At 37.5% G+C, this 21,503-nt stretch overlaps 1 protein-coding gene across 1 annotated transcript in view; it reads left to right on the top strand.

Moving 5' to 3' along the window:
- The window catches only part of LOC110467055 (multiple C2 and transmembrane domain-containing protein 1-like), a 220,571-nt gene that overhangs the window by 52,061 nt on the left and 147,007 nt on the right, over positions 1-21,503 (top strand). Inside the window, exon 2 of the mRNA XM_021523932.1 lies at positions 20,790-20,861. Coding sequence (XP_021379607.1) covers positions 20,790-20,861 — 72 coding nt within the window. The remainder of the gene's footprint in view (positions 1-20,789; positions 20,862-21,503) is intronic.

The following is a 21,503-nucleotide window of genomic DNA, read 5'->3' as shown; positions in this document are numbered from 1 at the left end:
AGCTATGACTTAAATAATGACAATGAATAGAGATTTATAGGGAATGATATGAGTAATCAGTCCCTCTAATACTATGAGAACACTAGTATCGGAGTATTAGCTAAGCTAGCTATGACTTAAATAATGACAATGAATAGAGATTTATAGGGAATGATATGAGTAATCAGTCCCTCTAATACTATGAGAACGCTAGTCTCAGAGTATTAGCTATGACTATAGCTGATGACTGAATAATAGAGATTTATGGGGAATGATATGAGTAATCAGTCCCTCTAATACTATGAGAACACTAGTCTCAGAGTATTAGCAAAGCTAGCTATGACTAAAAAATATCTCTGTAATCTATGAAAAATAATACTTTTATTTATGGATAATAATGCTAAATTATTTTCTTCACTATATTTCAACTTAATAATTTGCCTATAATGCCTTGAGGACCTAGATAGCTAGGTCGTAAGAATACCTGCCGATACCAGCGGTTCAAGCTGACGAAATGAGGAAGGTGGCAGCCTTTTATAGACTTCGTGCCTCCAAACTTGCCTCCAAATGCCTCCAATCTCCATAAAAGAAATATCGACTTTGGTTTAGAGATTATGCTACTTTTACTTTGAGTATATGTAACCGCTTCACTCATTCATGTCTAAAATAATGTCGGAACTAAATAATTTTTGTTAATGTAGTGCGCACTACAAATACACATATAATATCCTTCTTATTGGCTTTTACACACTGATACAAGTAAATAAAGTCTTTCATGACTGTCTACATTCGTAAAATGATCACATGAACATTCATAAACGTTGTAATGAATATCCCCAATAGCAGACAGCAGCTAATTATAACCACTATTCATTGAATGAGAAGTTGTAGCGAGGGACTGTCCAATTTGACTCGGCGAATATAACGTATTTTAGACTAAATAGATTGCGAGTACTCAAAATATGACTATGCTTAAACTCAGAAGCATCCAGACTTTCTAGATCTTCATTCATTTGCCACGAATGGTATTAAAGTTACCGATTATCGTACGTTGCAATATAAGTGCTGATGCTGTTGTCTAAACAAAGATGGCGGCTGCAACAGGGTAGTCGTTGAACTCACGTTGAACTTTAAATTTATTTAAAATGACTGATACCTTTACTAAGGTTTCGTATGCTTCGCAATGGAAGTTAATAATCATAGCAATTCATAAAAATCATTGCCATAATTTTCCAAGTGATTTTCAGCGAATACAAAGCCATAGAAAGCTGTTGTTAAAACAACGTTACTTCAGAACATTGCGAAGCACAGGGGCCTGACTCCACAATTGGAATGTAGTATTTTCACCATCCCTGATAACTTCGCTACAATATACATTGTATTCATGTGTACTGTAGTTAAATGACACATTTTCCCTCAAATGAAATACGTCATATTTTTACTATTTTCCCTCAACAGCAGAGACAGGGTATCTTTTTTTATCCATTCCTCTGTCAGTTTCTTTATTAATAAAATAATATAATTTTGAAAGATTGCATTGCTCACTGTTTAAGCATGCAGATGACTTCTGGATAAAAATTCAAGTTATTCTTTTGAAATCCCTGGTAGGGGACAGCGCTTGTTAGAAAAGGTGCCCTTATTACGATAAATACGGTTTGCATTTTATTTTGTACTGAATGTATGTGTATAGATTTGTGAATAAAAAGATCAAAGTCCCTGGTAATAAAAGCAATAAGATATGATGATATTCTTATTAACTTGTCCGAGATCTAGATGTCCGCCGCAAAAATAAATATGTATCCGTGTCTGGCATATGTGCATTACCACACATAGGGTGTTGTTACAGGTGTATGGCAACTGTATGTGTGGAATATAATGATCGGTATGCTGTTAGTAGTATATATAGGAATATAATTAATAGCAGGGACGTGAGGCTACATGTTCGTGCAATTATACATTCCACTTTGTTTGTAATTTATAACTATAATCCCACTAGAGTATGTAAATTATACCTGTAACTATCTGATCAGACAGCCGTGTTTAGAGTGGATTTGTTCAACATGCATCGTATAAGTAACATGTATACAGAGCTGTTGCTTCAGCAGCAGCAGCAGTTGCTACTGATGAGATACATATTGAACAATATATTGTACCACCGGTGTACAATACACACACACCCAACCACCACCACAGTGATATATGGTTGAGGAAGCAGGTCAGTAAAGTGACGGAGGTAAACATGATTCTTTGTTTCCCCCTAAGATACATTTTTTCATATTTCATGGGAGCGAAGTGAAACATGATAAACTTCAGAAAAACAAAGAATCCTGTTTCCCTATAGCTAGCTATGTTCCACAACTTAAGGGCAATACATATACCAAAATACATTTGTTGGTGTAGAACAAAAACACAACACTAAAGATAGTCAGGGTAAAGATAGTCAGGCATATGTGCCATTGGCGATGCCCCTTCTCATTTGAGGGGAAGCTTAAACACAGGAGGGAAAGAGGACATATTATTTTCCTGGTTTATGATCAATAGTGATACAATCCAATAAGTTGTGCTGTGATATAGATGATGTATAATTAGGGGCCCTTTGGTATTAATTGATTGATACATGAAACTTGGTCAAGATGTTCAGTTCACAAAAATACACACAGGTAAAAAGTCAAGGTCATAAGGTGCAAAGGTCCAGGTCAAATTTTGCATCTTTTCACTGATGAGCATTTTGTTATGACATGATGAAGCAAAGTTGATCAGAATTAAACAAGAAGTTAACTGACCCAAGGTCAAGATCATCAGGTCAGAGGTCTAGGTCAAAGGTCAAGGTCAAATTTTGTAGCTTTTCACTAATGAGCATTTTATGAAATTATGAAGCAAAGTTGGTCGAAATTAAACAAAGAGACACACTGAGGTATAAAGTCGAGGTCAAAGGTCAAGGTCATTAGGTTAAAAGGTGATGAACATTTTGTTACGACACTATGAGGCAATGTTGGTCAGAATTAAACAAGGATCCAACGGACCAAAGGTCAAGGTCACTGGGTTAAAAGTTAAGGTCAAATTTTGTATCTTTTCCCTGATGAACATTTTGTTATGACACTATGAAGCAAAGTTGGTCGGAATTCAACAAAGAGTCAACTGACTGATGGTCAAGGTCACTAGATCAAAGGTCAAGGTCAAATTTAGTATCATTTCACTGATGAACATTTTGTTATGACACTATGAAGCAATGTTGGTCAGAATTAAACAATGAGTCAACTGACCAAAGTTCAAGGTCACTGGGTCATTGTCAAGGTCAAATATTGTATCTTTTTACTGATGAACATTATTTTTATGTTATTATGAAGCAAAGTTGTTCAGAACTTAACACCGAGTCAAATGACCTAAGGGCAAGGTTAAGGGGTCCAAAGGTTCAAGGTCAAGGTCATTTTTTAAATTTTTTCACTGATGAACATTTTGTTATGATATTATGAAGCAAAGTTGGTCGGAATCAAGAAATAAGTCAACTGACCAAAGATCAGGGTCACTGGGTTAAAGGTCAAGGTCATTTGGGTCCAAAGGTCAAAGACAAAGTGGATCTCTGACTTTGACCCTGGCTCTTAATGGAGGAGGTATTTAAAGTGAAATAAGACATATCAAAGCTAACAAATGAGTATTGCACCAGTATTTACATTTCTGTTAGCCTAGCAAATATGGAAGTGGAAGGAAACAAGACTCACATCATAGTACATGTTAAATGTATATTTTACTTCCTTGCAGTGATATGGTAATTAGTGTGCACTAGAATGTAATCTGCAGCAGCAAGCACTGCTCCCCAGTGTAGTGATACATATATTGTTGGAGTGAACTAGAATGTCATCTGCAGTAACAAGCACTGCTCCCCAGTGTAGTGATACATATATTGTTAGAGTGACCTTGAATGTAATCTGCTGCAGCAAGCACTGCTCCCCAGTTTAGTGATACATATATTGTAAGAGTTAACTAGAATGTAATCTGCAGTAGCAAGCACTGCTCCCCAGTTTAGTGATACATATATTGTAAGAGCGAACTAGAATGTAATCTGCATTAACAAGCACTGCTCCCCAGTGTTGTGATACATATATTGTTAGAGTGACCTAGAATGTCATCTGCCGCAGCAAGCACTGCTCCCCAGTTTAGTGATACATATATTGTAAGAGTTAACTAGAATGTAATCTGCATTAACAAGCACTGCTCCCCAGTGTTGTGATACATATATTGTTAGAGGGAACTAGAATGTCATCTGCACCAGCAAGCACTGCTCCCCAGTTTAGTGATACATATATTGTAAGAGTTAACTAGAATGTAATCTGCAATAACAAGCACTGCTCCCCAGGGTAGTGATACATATATTGTAAGAGCGAACTAGAATGTAATCTGCAATAACAAGCACTGCTCCCCAGGGTAGTGATACAAATATTGTTGGAGTGAACTAGAATGTAATATGCAGTAACAAGCACTGATCCCCCGCGTAGTGATACATATATTGTAAGAGTTAACTAGAATGTAATCTGCATTAACAAGCACTGCTCCCCAGGGTAGTGATACAAATATTGTTGGAGTGAACTAGAATGTCATCGGCAGCAGTAGTGATATAGAGTGCGCTGGAATGAAGTATAGCCCAGTGGAGTACACTAGTGCACTGGAATGAAGTATAGCCCAGTGGAGTACACTAGAGTTATATATGGCTTAAGTAGCCCAGTGGAGTACACTGGAGTTATATGTAAGAGATATGGTAATTAGTGTGCACTAGAATGTAATCTGCAGTAGCAAGCACTGCTCCCCAGTGTTGTGATACATATATTGTTAGAGTTAACTTGAATGTAATCTGCTGCAGCAAGCACTGCGCCCCAGTGTAGTGATACAAATATTGTTGGAGTGAACTAGAATGTAATCTGCAGCAGCAAACACTGCTCCCCAGTGTAGTTATACATATATTGTTGGAGTGAACTAGAATGTCATCTGCAGTAACAAGCACTGATCCCCCGCGTAGTGATACATATATTGTTAGAGTGAACTAGAATGTCATCTGCAGCAGTAGTGATATAGAGTGCACTGGAATGAAGTATAGCCCAGTGGAGTACACTTAGAGTTATGTTCTAATTCACTATGTTTAACTGAACATAAAACATTTATCATATACAACTCAACAACTGTATATATATGTGGGAGTGACCTTACATGGTCCAACACTTTAATTAACTAATAAATATCATGTACATGAAAATTCATGAAACATCGCGTCTACGTCCTGGTGTGTGTCCAGTTACATGTTCCGGAAGAAAAAGTCATACACAAATGTCCAATTTCAATATTTGCTTCACAAGAACCGGGGAAAACCTGAAACGTGTGCTTTTGTTTACAAACAGTATACATGTACCTATGATAAATTCATTTATAGGGTCTACAATAGTTGGTCCAGGGTAAATACATGTTGTAGCTGTTCCCTGACCGTGGTGTGACCGCAGCTTTATATATGGTTGAAGTAGCCCACTGGAGTACACTGGAGTTATATGTATGGTTGAAGTAGCCCAGTGGAGTACACTGGACTTATATGTATGGTTGAAGTAGCCCACTGGAGTACACTAGAGTTATATGTATGGTAGAAGTAGCCCACTGGAGTACACTGGAGTTATATATGGATGAAGTAGCCCAGTGAAGTACACTGGAGTTATATATGGCTGAAGTAGCCCACTGGAGTACACTGGAGTTATATATGGATGAAGTAGCCCAGTGAAGTACACTGGAGTTATATATGGCTGAAGTAGCCCAGTGTAGTACACTGGAGTTATATATGGATGAAGTATCCCACTGGTGTACACTGGAGTTATATATGGATGAAGTAGCCCAGTGTAGTACACTGGAGTTATATATGGATGAAGTATCCCACTGGTGTACACTGGAGTTATATATGGATGAAGTAGCCCAGTGAAGTACACTGGAGTTATATATGTATGGTTGAAGTAGCCCACTGGAGTACACTAGAGTTATATGTATGGTAGAAGTAGCCCACTGGAGTACACTGGAGTTATATATGGTAGAAATAGCCCACTGGAGTACACTGGAGTTATATATGATCGAAGTAGCCCAGTGTAGTACACTGGAGTTATATATGGATGAAGTATCCCACTGGTGTACACTGGAGTTATATATGGATGAAGTAGCCCAGTGAAGTACACTGGAGTTATATATGGCTGAAGTAGCCCAGTGTAGTACACTGGAGTTATATATGGATGAAGTATCCCACTGGTGTACACTGGAGTTATATATGGATGAAGTAGCCCAGTGTAGTACACTGGAGTTATCTATGATCGAAGTAGCCCAGTGGAGTACACTGGAGTTATATGTATGGTTGAAGTCGCCCACTGGAGTACACTCGCGTTATATGTATGGTTGAAGTAGCCCAGTGGAGTACTCTGGAGTTATATGTATGGTTGAAGTAGCCCACTATAGTACACTGGAGTTATATATATGGTTGAAGTAGCCCAGTGGAGTACACTGGACTTATATGTATGGTTGAAGTAGCCCACTGGAGTACACTGGAGTTAAATGTATGGTTGAAGGAGCCCAGTGGAATACACTGGAGTTATATGTATGGTTGAAGTAGCCCACTGGAGGACACTGGAGTTATATGTATGGTTGAAGTAGCCCAGTGGAGTACTCTGGAGTTATATGTATGGTTGAAGTAGCCCACTATAGTACACTGGAGTTATATATATGGTTGAAGTAGCCCAGTGGAGTACACTGGAGTTATATGTATGGGTGAAGTAGCCCAGTGGAGTACACTGGAGTTATATGTATGGTTGAAGTAGCCCACTAGAGTACACTGGAGTTATATATATGGTTGAAGTAGCCCACTGGAGTACACTGGAGTTATATATGGTAGAAATAGCCCACTGGAGTACACAGGAGTTATATATGATCGAAGTAGCCCAGTGTAGTACACTGGAGTTATGTATGGATGAAGTATCTCACTGGTGTACACTGGAGTTATATATGGATGAAGTAGCCCACTGGAGTACACTGGAGTTATATGTATGGTTGAAGTAGCCCAGTGGAGTACACTAGAGTTATATGTATGATTGAAGTAGCCCACTGGAGTACACTGGAGTTATATATGGTAGAAATAGCCCACTGGAGTACACTTGAGTTATATATGATCGAAGTAGCCCAGTGTAGTACACTGGAGTTATGTATGGATGAAGTATCTCACTGGTGTACACTTGAGTTATATATGGATGAAGTAGCCCACTGGAGTTCACTGGAGTTATATGTATGGTTGAAGTAGCCCAGTGGAGTACGCTGGAGTTATATGTATGGTTGAAGTAGCCCACTGGAGACCACTAGAGTTATATGTATGGTTGAAGTAGCCCACTGGAGACCACTAGAGTTATATGTATGGTTGAAGTAGCCCAGTGGAGGACACTGGAGTTATATGTATGGTTGAAGTAGCCCATTGGAGTACACTGGAGTTATATATGGCTGAAGGAGCCCAGTGGAGTACACTGGAGTTATATGTATGGGTGAAGTAGCCCACTGGAGTACACTGGAGTTATATATGGTAGAAATAGCCCACTGGAGTACACTTGAGTTATATATGATCGAAGTAGCCCAGTGTAGTACACTGGAGTTATGTATGGATGAAGTATCTCACTGGTGCACACTGGAGTTATATATGGATGAAGTAGCCCAGTGGAGTACACTGGGGTTATATGTATGGTTGAAGTAGCCCACTGGAGTACACTAGAGTTATATGTATGGTTGAAGTAGCCCACTGGAGTACCCTGGAGTTATATATGGATGAAATAGCCCAGTGGAGTACACTGGAGTTATATGTATGGTTGAAGTAGCCCACTGGAGTACACTGGAGTTATATAAGGATGAAGTAGCCCAGTGGAGTACACTGGAGTTATATATGGATGAAGTAGGCCAGTGGAGTACACTGGAGTTATATATGGATGAAGTAGCCCAGTGAAGTACACTGGAGTTATATATGGCTGAAGTAGCCCACTGGAGTACACTGGAGTTATATATGGATGAAGTAGCCCAGTGGAGTACACTGGAGTTATATATGGCTGAAGTAGCCCAGTGGAGTACACTGGAGTTATATGTATGGTTGAAGTAGCCCAGTGGAGTACACTAGAGGTATATGTATGGTTGAAGTAGCCCACTGGAGTACACTGTAAGTATATGTTTGGTTGAAGTAGCCCAATGGATTAGTTGGTCCAGGGGGCAAACATACAGAGCTAGTATGTAATCTGCTGTAGTGGCTCTGTTCTCTTGTTGTTGTGGTTGAAGTAGCCCAGTGGAGTACACTGGAGTTATATGTATGGCTGAAATAGCCCAGTGGAATACACTAAAGCTATGTGGTCTGCAATAGTTGGTCTTGGGTTAAAACAGTACAATAATATTAATGTAATCTTCTGTTGTTACCCTGTTGTTATATGTGGTTGAAGTATTCCAGTGAAGTAGTTGGTCCAGGGTGCATACAGTATGCACTAGAATGTAATCTGCTGTATCCCCTCCCCTGCAGTGGCTATCCTCTGCTGTAGCAGCTATTGTGACATACCTACCTGTATCATGTGTACACCACAGATTAATCTAACTACACAAGGCTTATCCTCAGCATCTGTCACTGACAATCAATGCCCAGGACATAGCAGCCTAATGGTCTACATGTGTGACTATAGACAGCCCCACATAAACCTCCTACAGGCATGTATATACGATGGTGCTAAGATTTCCACACCTTCGGTGATAGTGTAATTGTCACAAATCTGACCCCATGGGATACTTGGGGTGCTACTGCATGTCTAACTTGTAGAGAATTTGTTCCTATTGTAATCCGGAAAATCGAAAGAGAGGTTTTCTACTCTGGGAGAGTAGAAAATTGTGTAATATCTATGTTGCCAGGTAGTGAAGACCCAGACTATTCTGATGAAGAGACAGGTAATAATATACTCAAAACAACTCAAAACAGATTAATGCTTTACTTTTTATTCACCCATTCATCTTTCTTACCTATCCTCAACAAAATCCTAAACCCCAACACCACAAAATCCATCCCTTCTTGTGCAAACTATTACACTATTACCCATTCCCCAACAACTGTTATTTACCAATGCTTCAACAATTTTTCCTTTGAAAGCCTCCCACTTGAATCCCGTTTTACTCTAAAGCTGTCTGTGTAGGTTCACCATTGCATGCATGTACCTGCAGCTGCTAACCCCTGAATCTCCTAATGGGGTCATGACCCTGAGTAGGAAATTCCGTGGGGGGTGATAACGTGTGACAAAATATTTGCATTAAATTTATTAATTTTGCGTCGTCATGGCGTAACATGTTGTGTCTTCTGACCGCCATTGTGAAAGCATTTCAAATTGACTGTGTACAGACCTAACGTATACCTGAATGGTAAACTCCCGAGACCCATGAATGGAACACTCCCGGAAGTAGGGAGATACTAATAAGAGCACCCAGGCGGGTGATTAGGTCATATTGAGGGAATGGGGGAGAATTGTATGACTTGCAAGATGGATGCGGATGGTGAATTTGAGGGTGTGACCTGCAAGATGCGGGTCATTTACAGCAGGTATGCCACTGAAAAACACCGAAATTTATACCTTCCCATCCAGTCTGTGGGATGTTGTACCAGGGAGATATGGAAAGATCGAGTGCCATTTTCCAGATAATGCCAAACCCTGATGCAGAGGAAATGCAAATTAGATGCAAAGCAGTTATTAGATGCCATCTTTAATTTGTTGATGTCATGAGATCAAAAGAAGTCCCAACATATACTGTAAAATCAATCATTTTTCGTGGGTTTTTAATTTCATTGATTCCGTGGGTAATCTTCAAACAATTTTCTGTATCAGTGGGTACTCATAATTCAGGGATTCATGTACCCAAGAAATGGTGTTTTTTCAGGTAACCATGAAATTTGGGCCCCACGAAAATATCTGATTTCACAGTACATGTACTGCCTTTTACTTACCTATGTAGCAATGAGGTTATTTTATTGAAATGGCCAAGCGTTATGTGATTGTCAAATATAAAGTCTGCTATTTGTTGGTTCTCCTTAAAGCTTCCTCTGGTTGTTGTAAGCACTCATTTAGAAAGCGGTATAAAACATATTTATATAATTCCATGTTCATGTTTTAACAGATGAAAACAGGTTTTAAGAAATGAAAAATGCCGATATTTGAACCGGACACCTCTAAATTCTTGATGGATGCTCTTATCAAATGAGCAACCTCAGGTCACTGGAAATCAACCCAGAGTCTGATTCGACTACATTTCTTTATCCTTTTTTTTTTTTTAACTCTTTGCCCCCTGAAGTAATTACTATTTATATATTACAACCCAGGTTTGAGTATCCCCATGCATACTCGCAGTACTTACAGCAATTAAGGTTGATCACTGGCACCACTGTAACTGGAGAGGAAAATCGTACAGCCAGACCAGTGTTCAAACCCGCGACCTTAATTTAAAATGGACAATACTAAAAAACCTGTATGTGGCCATGCTGGAGGGACCCTATATATGTACATGTACCTTGTTTTCCTCTGAATGGGGAATAAAACCCTTGCCTCTTGCATTGATGAAAGAAGAGTGTACAAACAGCTGTTTTAGGCCACCCAACCACCCATTTAAAACAAAAATCACTGTAATAAGCTGAAGTTTCTTCTTATTCTTGATGGCTGCAAAATAACCCTTAACAACTTATAGTTTCCTCTTCCCGTTTTATTTCCCCCTCATAGGAAATCACACGTCTTTCAGTACATTTACCGAGTTTGGAGTGGAAACCTGTACTGGCTGTCGGAGAACACAATTTATAGTCTGTATACATTTATAAAAGGTGGTTGTGGTGTTCACATGTCTACATCTGTTATAGTGATTTCTATACGTTATCATACTAAACAAATTACTTAAACACTTAAAATACTAAAACCTGCTTTCAGAACTAAACTGTCCTCCCATACATGTAATGCAAGATCTTTTATATTGTTGTTCGATTTTAACAATTACAAATATTGATTCATTGTATGGTCTTTTGCCAAGACTGAAAACAATGTTGATATATCAATATTTTGCCATTTTTATAACGAGGTTGATACATATTGTACTCGACAATGTGTCACAGTAGAGGACATGTGTTACTTGACAACAGTTCAGGATGTTTGTTTTCTTAAAAACTTAATTGATTGAAAAAAAATATGAGTCATACACTGTATAAACATGTTTACATATTTACATATGTACTTAACTGAAATAAAACAAAAATCAATTTTAAGAACTAGAAAATGTAATGAATTATAACAAGTCTTGTATATATACATGTAAACTCCTACATTCATGAAAGGCAGTGTTTCATAATGTGTCCTTCAATAAAATGTTAATTCTGTATTGTGGATGAAGCTGATATGATTTGTCTCCCTTGCTAAAATTAAAAAAAATATGGAATTATCTTAATATCAGTATTATTGTTCTGAAATAAATTCAGGCTTAACCCTATTTGTTTGACAACAGGGAAAATAACATTTTTTTTTATTGATTTTGACTGATGCAACGTATTAAGATTTGGAAAAATTGAATTGAAAAGGCCAATATGCAAAACCAGATATAATTTCTAGGTATACACACTGACTTATGATTCTGAAAGTATTATGGCGAAGCCTTGATAAAATAAGGACTTTTCAACTTGTTTCATGAAGTTGAATCCATTTCTAAAGATGTTGTATTTATTATCTGGTTATATTTATATTTAAGTGTAATTGATATATGAGCGATGCAGGTCTTAATTTATTTATTATAATTTATTGTCACAAATATTGTTGTGTCTTTAGAAGTGACAGTCAGCCATTATAAATTAAAAGGCATACCTTGTAAAATTTCTTTATTTTTTGTTATACTAAATTAATGATCTTTCAAAGTTTGAATACTTAAATGGAAACAAAGTAAATCTCTTAGCTTTTAACTTTGTTAAAAGGTTAGGGAGTGTTTGTATTTTCTCTGTTCATTAGCTAGAGTAGCCTCCCTTTGGACATTCTTGTATCTTTCCTGTACAAGGATTTATCTTGTGGTTCTGGACCCAGACATGACACTCTTTAGCTGTATCTCTTGGGCATCTGTTCCAGACAACATGTCGCCAACAGCTAGACCCAATTCTAGTACTGATCAAGTATATATAGAAGCCTTCATACATGTTTTAAGTGCCACTCAATCAATACTGGTAATTGATACTTAAAATGATGTGGATGCTGCATTTATAAAGTCCAATTGGTATTATTGATTACCTTAGTTCTTTGGTGAAAAAATGTTTAGGAGCAATTCTCTAAAATAAGATATACATGGGAGTATATATATATCAACAGTGCTTTGATATAGGGTTTGTTTCATTATTTATGGGCTCAATTTTATTGGTGCTGATTTTTAAAGGACTCCTGTGTGCATGCATGCCTATACGCCTATACGTTCAAACGCTCGACATGTCATGGCTGGCTGATCATGAGAGAGCAGGTCAGCCGAAACATCTGACTTCTGACCCTGGTCGCTAAAAGGTTGTTAAGAGTTAATTAACCAGTGGTAATTAGGGAAAAATTTAAAATACGAATATAATAATAATAGTTATTAGCAAAACCAAGAACATCTGATATGATTTCACTGTTCTAGGTAAGTTGAAAAAGATAAGACTGATGTGTTTGGGGGATTTATTTTTTCTAGTTTCATATTGGCATTTTTCTTTTTTTTTCAATAACTACTGGTTAAAGTTATAATCAACCTTTGATGAACTGGGGCCTGAAGTCTATGACTGTGTGTACATATATTATGGAGATCAAAGTTGTAAAAATATCTGAGGATGTTGTGGTCAATCGCTATTGACCTTTCAGTTCTCTGACTACATATTATGGAGATTTGAGCCATAGAACAGATTTAGAACTGGTTTTGTGGTCTTGACTGACCTGGAAAGTAAAACAGCATCATATCTTGAGATCCCTTCAAGTGCCACTTACTGACAGTAACTGTTGGGTCAGTAGTATTCAATCTTCGTTCAGAGGGTCACCTGTCATGTTTACAGGTAAACAATAATGGTTTTATTACAGAAGACACCAGTTCTGGTGGGAATCTAGTCATTGGAGTTCCTTACCTATTGTAGGACTAGCCCTAATGCAGGTCACCTCAGCTGTTATCAGATGTAGCTGTGCTGTTCATCTTCTCATCCCTTTGTATTTCCAGTTTGACTTGACACACAGCTGAATACTTACTGCTTCATTAAACATATTCTAGTTTGGCCATGTAATAAATGATTTCTGTAAAGATTTGGTCTTAATTTTACTTTCCGACATGATCTCTGTCTGTCCTCATCAGAATCCACTAAGAGGACTAATTTGCCATTATTTGGTCTGTTATAGTGTTAATCTAAAACTTTGTATACACATGTAGTTTTCATATAAATATTATCCAATTCTGCCTTCTCCATCATCGATATAGGGTTTATGCCATCATCGTTTTTTAGTGGTTTTCATATCCTCCAACATTTACATTGTTCTAGATGTTCATGTCTTTAACATTTTTCATAAGCAGTATGTATACTGTATAAATCACCCATTGTTAATAGGCCAAGTGTTTGACATTAATGTAGGTAAAGTGTTTGGCATTAATGTAGGTCAAGTGTAGGATAGTAATGTAGGTCAAGTGTTTAACATTAATGTAGGTCAAGTGTTGGATAGTAATGTAGGTCAAGTGTTGGGCATTAATGTAGGTCAAGTTTTGGACATTGATGTAGGTCAAGTGTTGGATAGTAATGTAGGTCAAGTGTTAGATAGCAATGTAGGTCAAGTGTTAGATAGCTATGTAGGTCAAGTGATTAACAATAATGTAGGTCAAGTATTTAACATTAATGCAGGTCAAGTATTTAACATTAATGTAGGTCAAGTGTTTAACATTATTGTAGGTCAAGTGTTTAACATTATTGTAGGTCAAGTGTCTTATATGAAAGTAGGTTAAGTTTTTGACATTGATGTAAGTCAAGTGTTGGATAGTAATGTAGGTCAAGTGTTGGGCATTATTGTAGGTCAAGTGTTGGGCATTATTGTAGGTCAAGTGTTAGATAGCAATGTAGGTCAAGTGTTAGATAGCTATGTAGGTCAAGTGTTTAACAATAATTTAGGTCAAGTATTTAACATTAATGCAGGTCAAGTGTTTAACATTAATGTAGGTCAAGTGTTTCACATTAATATTGGTCAAGTGTTGGATAGTAAGGTAGTTTAAGTGATAGACCTTAATGCAGGTCAAGTGTTGGATAGTAATGTAGGTCAAGTGTTGGATAGTAATATAGGTCAAGTGGTGGGCATTAATGTAGGTCAAATGTTGAACAGTAATTTAGGTCAAGTGTTGAACATTGATGTAAGTAAAGTATTTGACAGTAATATTAATGTAGGTCAAGTGTTGGACAGTTATGTAAGTAAAGTGATGGACGTTAAAGTATGTCAAGACTTGAACATAAGTGTTGAATATTGTTAATTTCATATCTTTAAATTAGGAGTAGTGTAGATGTCCTCAAAACAGTTTGTAGGGTTAATTTTTCATCAATGTTTTAAAGTAAATATCTATGTACTTATATGTATGTTTCTGAGTTGTTAACTAGGTTCATACATATTTTCAACTCCTTTAGTTTCTTGATATAGTTTACAAGATTCATATCTTTACCACCAATCTAATGGTTCACATCTTTGACATAATTTAAAGTTTCAAGGTTTCTAGCTAGATCACCTGTTCTCTTACCCTGGAGAGGTGTATCCACACTTTTACCGGGGTGAGATTTCCTTGTCTCACCCTAGGGTTGAGACGGGGGGGATTCCCCTATTCATAACAATGGTATGACGGCACTTCAACAATACAATGACGTCACGTCAACAATTCATCAACGTCATGTCAACCCTGTATTTAGCATGTAGCGTTATCATTACATTGTGAATATGATACACATTGGGAGAACAGGGTAAGAGAAAAAGAATCATTCACCCCTTTGTGGGTAAGATAGAGGAATCTCAACTCTCGGGGAAATATTCTCAAGTTGCCAAACACTCGGCAAAGCCTCATGTTTGGCTACTTAAGTATCTTCCCCCTCGGGTTGAGATTCCCCTATCTCAACCCCAAGGGGCGTGAGAGATTCTATTAATCTGTATGTAGGAGTGGCGAAATAACATAGTTACCTTATATGTCTGCCTTCCCTCTTTTGAGTTTTCATATTGCCACCATTGTGTATCAATAAAAAGCAAGTGAGTTATGATTGAATAAACAACGAAGAACTATATATAGTGACTGACTATAAAGCTATATTTCATATCTCTGATAGAAATATAATATCATTAGCATGACTTTAACAGAAAACGGAACCAAACGAACATTCCATTATTCATGCAACACTGATTTTATATTCATAGTCACTCCAGAGAGGTTTGGGTTACAAATCTGAATTGCATTGAAAACAAAAGAAGCTGCTTGAACGAATTCTCTATTGGCCTGCAGCCTCACTGACTCATCAACGGCGAATCAATAGCAATATTGACACTAAGATGAAAGGGTTGCATGTAGAGATATTTATGTACGTTTCCAATCATACATATATTTTTACACAGATATTCTACCGAGTTAGTTTGGGAATTCCGACACGTTTTAAACATTGACTGCCATTACAACAGGGGAGAGTTGTAGGTTGTGTGGCCTTAAGGGTCTGGACTACTTTAATTGATAAATTTCTGGACACATATTATTCTTGAAAGAGTGTTGCACTTTTCTGACCTGAACACCCTAATTATAAGGTCAGTGTCACTATATTATATAAGAGGTCTAACAACCTTTACTAAACCTAGCTTATAGCTGGATATTTTGTGGTTCTTTTTATTTTTCTGGAGTTTTGCTAAAAATAATAAATTAAATTTTAACAGATTAAATTTTTTAATTTCATGATCTAAAGATATGAGGGTAACCTTATTTTCACAGATATTGCCATGTTACATAAACTGTTGAACATTCATTGTACATCCCGATGAACGACTACAAACAGTATATAATGTTCTGTCTCTGTAAAGGCTGTATCTGAATGAAATCTTCTTAGCTGCCCAAACCTCTCTTTCAAAGACAATTATTTAGGGGCTCTAGAATTTGATGATAAAGAAATCAATGTAGTGTTAAGCCACCCTATAGCTAAACACCACGGGCTCTCAACATTTATCATTCCATTTCAAAATATACTATAGCTATAAAGTTGACTGGCTCTCAACATTTATCATTCCATTTCATATATACTACCCTCTCATAACATGTACCACTCATTCGTAGAAATATTCGTCCCATCCTACACTCCTTCCCAACATCTATATCTGCCCCTCCAATATATATCGACCCTAACACATTTCCAACCCTTTTCAATATATACCATCCTACACTCCTTCCCAACATATATATCTGCCCCTCCAATATATATCGACCCTAACACATTTCCAACCCTTTTCAATATATACTGATACTACCGTCCCATAACATGTACCACTCATTCGTAGAAATTCTCGTCCTCTCCTACTCTCCTTCCCAACATCCATATCTACCCCTCCGATATATCACCGCCCTAACACATTTCCAACCCTTTTCAATATATACTGATACTACCCTCCCATAACATGTACCACTCATTCGTAGAAATTCTCGTCCTCTCCTACACTCCTTCCCAACATCCATATCTACCCCTCCGATCTATCACTGCCCTAACACATTTCCAACCCTTTTCAATATATACTGATACTACCCTCCCATAACATGTACCACTCATTCGTAGAAATTCTCGTCCTCTCCTACACTCCTTCCCAACATCCATATCTACCCCTCCGATATATCACCGCCCTAACACATTTCCAACCCTTTTTAATACCACCATTACCATTGTGTGGATTCCAATATAGAGAACAGCGAGGTGTGACGCTATTACAGTGTTGTTGGCCCTGTCACAAGTTGGTCGTGTCGGAAAACTATGCAATTGCTTGTAGCGATATCGGAAAGCGGAGCAGACAGAACGGGTCCAATATTTCCTTGTTACTTTCCCATCAATGTCTGATAACAAAAACGTTCTTTAGAGCTGGCTCCATCTAAAGTTGAATGAGATTTCCATTTGGTCTGTAAATTAAATGGTCTTTGAGATTGTCCCATCAAAGAAGTAAGAAGGGTTCTCAGGCTTCAACGTTTGTTTTATTATCTCTTTGTGATCATGCTTCTAGTGCCTGAAGGTTTTGGAATGTGGTTTGTTTTGTTTAAAATCTTTTTCTTGATTTTTCCATTTGTGATCTTGTTACCCCTCAGAGACACGCCACTACGTACATACAGCTAAGCTTTAATCAATAAAATCAGGATTTTGACATTAAACTTTTCAATGGGGTTTCTTGGCTATAAAAGAAGTGTAACACTGTGTTACAAGTTACCCATTAATTGGCTGTGGAACAGAATGTTTGATTTCCCTAAAGATGCATGGTACCAAGAGGTAGACCTGAAGTGTACATATAACAGCTGACTTTTGGTCATGATGAAAACATAAATCTTGTAATTTTCTTGAACAGATTATGATCATCATAATGTGTAATGTGTGAAGATCTATTTTATTGGCTGGATTTAAAAGTTTTATTCAGCTTTTGGCATCAGTGAATATCTGATTCAATTTAGTCGTGAAAATTAAGATGTTCTAAGACAAATGGCTAGCCATCATGGTGTTCTGTAATAAAGGCAATATAACTTGTTTTTTGTCTACGTTTTCTCTACATGAGATACTGGTATCTCCAATTGTTTCACCATATTAACTACAGTGTGATACTTTGTAATCTGGTGTGATGTGTTGACATTCTTCAATTTTACACTTTCATCTCTGACGTTCTGCATGAAGTGTCTCTGCCACTCTATTGATCAGAAATGTCTCCGTGCTGTGCAGGAAACAAGTTAGTTATAGTATAACTTCTTCGTTTCAAACAATTGCAGACACATCGCCTGACGATGTGTAAGTGATGGATCTGTTTTCTCCCCCCTCGGATCCTTCAGTGTCGGAGAACCTGAGAGATAGCGTGTCTTCTGTTCCTACATTTCCCATACCTGTCCAGTATACTTAGCACTTCTGTCAGAATGCAGTCTTCTTAAGCTGATCTAGTTGGGGCTTTGGAACAAGCAATGACTTTAATATCAACTGTGTTTTTGTTGTTGATTGATTATAAAGTCCCATTAGTTTGATTAGAAAAATCAACATCTCTTTAAAGTATAGAAGACTGTTTGCTTGATCCGGGGAACCTCTCAACCAATTGTTTCAGTGCACGTGTCATACTTTGCAATGGTGTTCTATATGTACCAAGCCTTTCTGCGTTAAAAGACCTTGCTGCATTGTAGTAGGTAACACAATTGTCTCAACCAGATTCTTTTGTTTATGTTGTAATATGCAGCAGTGACCTTTGTAGCAAGGATCCCCGTACCACTGCTAAAGACTGGAGACTAGGGGCCGTGGTGGCTGAGTGGTTAAATAGGCATCCGGTCGTCTACTAAAGACTGGAGACTAGGGGCCATGGTGGCTGAATGGTTAAATAGGCATCCGGTCGTCTACTATCACTAACTCCCCACCACTGCATGGGTGACGGGTTCGAGGCCTGCGTGTGGCTACAGGTCGGTGGTTTTACTCCGGGTAATCCGGCTTTCCTCCTCCACCTGGCATGTCCTAAAATGACCATAGTTGTTAATAGGACATAAAAAAGGGGATAAAAACCAAGCATGAGAAACTGCTTTTCTGGCGTAACTATATATAGCTTTAATAAATCATTTCTGAAAGAATACACCATACCTTACTTTTTATAAAAAATAACAAAGGTGAAATAAACAAAATATACATGTAAACATTCAGCGGGCTAGACTGTTATGCTGTCGCTCTAACCGACTGAGCTGCCTGGTCAATCAAAGTGTACTGTTGGTTGGTTGGTTGGATGGTTGACGGGTTTAATTCCGGATCCACCCATGCAGGTTTTGTTTCACGGATGGATGTCGGGTCGGTGTTCTGTCGGCGTGAGGGACGTTGGGAGGTGGAGGGAATTAATTTTAATTAAATTTTGGGAGACAACTCCTTGGTCCGAATGGTTGGTAAATGTGTTGGTTTGTCGCTAGCCATATCATATCAAAAATGTCTAGTATGGCACGGAAGTAGGAGGAGGGCGTGTCTACCATATCCAGGCTGTTAAAGTGTACTGTTCCAACTGTGCATCCAAAATGAAATTAAGGGGAGGTAACTGTATATAGGAAAAAAGACTATGGTGCAGTGGGACAGGGATGCTTCAGCAACAATACCTGTACATACAATATTCTGAGAACTACAATTTCAGCTTAGGTATATATGGTACTGTACTAGGAAAAGAAAACTAGCCTATACAAAATGTAGCTAATGGCCAATCTGTTCAGCTTAAGCTGTGCTTGTATGGTACTAGAAAAAAGCAAGCCTAAAGCTCATGGCAAAGCCTTTCAGCAAAGACTGCTTGTATAATGATGCAGTAACAGACAAAGCTAGACTATTGCTGTCGGTAAAATCTCTCGGCTTAACCTTGATTATGTGGATGTTAGCAGGTAGCAGTTAATCTCATTGCCCCATTATCCCCTTAAAATTTGCATATTACAAATGTCTAATGAGTGGAGGCTAAAACGATAACACGAACCACCATTTAATGATCACCATATAAATGATATCAACTCATGTTCTTTGAGATTTTAGGATGCTTGGCTAAAGCTTCTGTGATTGTATTGGATTGTTGGTATAAGTTATATATATGCCCTTTCATTCTAAAGATGCTTTACAAGTAGACAGGTTCATAGTTGCTTGTCCAATTACAACTGAAGTAATTGTTAATGAAAGTATTAATTTGTACAGTTGAAGCATTAAATTGTTAAAATTTATGTCTTGAAAAACGTCTTTAAGAACATTTTGAAATTGTCCAAAATCATTGGACAATATGTTTGTTTGTTCGATTGAGTGATATTGTATGTATATGTTCAAAATACTGAGTTGAAACCATTCTAAACATATTCAATACATTTGAACAATTCTTGTTTAATTCACAGAAATTCATTTCTGAAAATGAGTTGATCTGATAGAAATAAGATTTATTGATCATGAAGATGATTACACTTCATCGTAAGAGTTCTTCTGACTAGAGTCCACGTGGTAGCTCCAATGAAGAAAAGTTCCAGTGAGGAAGAGTTCCATTTTGTTCAGCGTTTCAATAGTTATATATGAAAGAAGTACATTTATGTTATTGTAAATAATTTCCTTTTCCACAAGACATTGATCCTAGCCATCTTCGGAAACGTCTGCTCGTAAATAAACGACATCAGTGTTCGCAAAGCGCTTTAATCAAGATAAAAAATGTGTGGACGCGTTCGTTGCAAGGGAAACGGTTGTTAGTTAGAGAGCTTCCCATGACATTAGTTTTGACTAATTCATGGCTATATATGAATTACGCTATTTTCACTATGAATTTAGTCAAACTTGTTTTATTACTTTTCATATAGAGAGTCCGGTAATGATAAGACTTAAAGCAATCAAATAACTATATACCACACCAACTCTTTCATGCTAAATTGGTTGTATGGAGCTCCCAATCTAGGCGTACATTTAAAAACTTTGATTCAGTGGCCAGTGTAAATTGTATATTTTGTTTGAAGAATACATTTGCTTTCATTGGTTATTTTTTTCCCTTTCATTGTTTATTTTTTTCTCTTTCCAGACAAAAAGAAATGGTCTCTGAGGAATCTCCATCTGTTCCACCGTAAGAGTGTGGATGAGGCAACGTTTTACGGTGAGTGTGTCTGAATGTTATCACGATAGTTTTACATATTTTTGTCAACTTCATGACAGAATACATGCTCCTCTTCGTAACAGATTGTTGTTGTCTGCTTAAATTAGAAAACAAGTGCACTGTGTATCTACAACTCGGATGACATTGCAACTATGCAGAAATGTATAAATATGTAACATAATTAACCTAATTAGTGCCCCATCCCATATGAGTGCCCCCATATATGTGCCAATTTGTCACGGTAATTTACTTGTTTAGTGTCTATGATGTCAGTTTTGAGAATTTTTTGAGGGTTCTATGATCATTCTAATTTTGCCATGACTGCAAAGCACCCACAGGGCACTTATTACGTCAAATACGGTCGGAATAAATTTCCTCTTCAAACTGTTGATTGGTTTACACCTGGTGATTGCCTTCCATTGTCCTTTGAAGTATCCTCAGGTAAAACATTAGGATACTGAATCAGCTAGGTTAACCTGACATGGCCATACAACCATGTTCTACACACACAACCAGTAGGATCTGTAAAATACATTTTATACTCATTAGCTAAATTAATATATTAAAAGACGTCCCTTCCATGACAAGTTCATTATTTTGTGATAAAGTGCTCCTTAAATAGACAGTTTGCATTGTTTCACA

Source organism: Mizuhopecten yessoensis, unplaced genomic scaffold (genome assembly GCF_002113885.1).
Source record: "Mizuhopecten yessoensis strain PY_sf001 unplaced genomic scaffold, ASM211388v2 scaffold11155, whole genome shotgun sequence".
Classification (NCBI taxonomy): Eukaryota; Metazoa; Mollusca; class Bivalvia; order Pectinida; family Pectinidae; genus Mizuhopecten; species Mizuhopecten yessoensis.
This window is presented reverse-complemented; position numbering and strand designations above follow the sequence as displayed.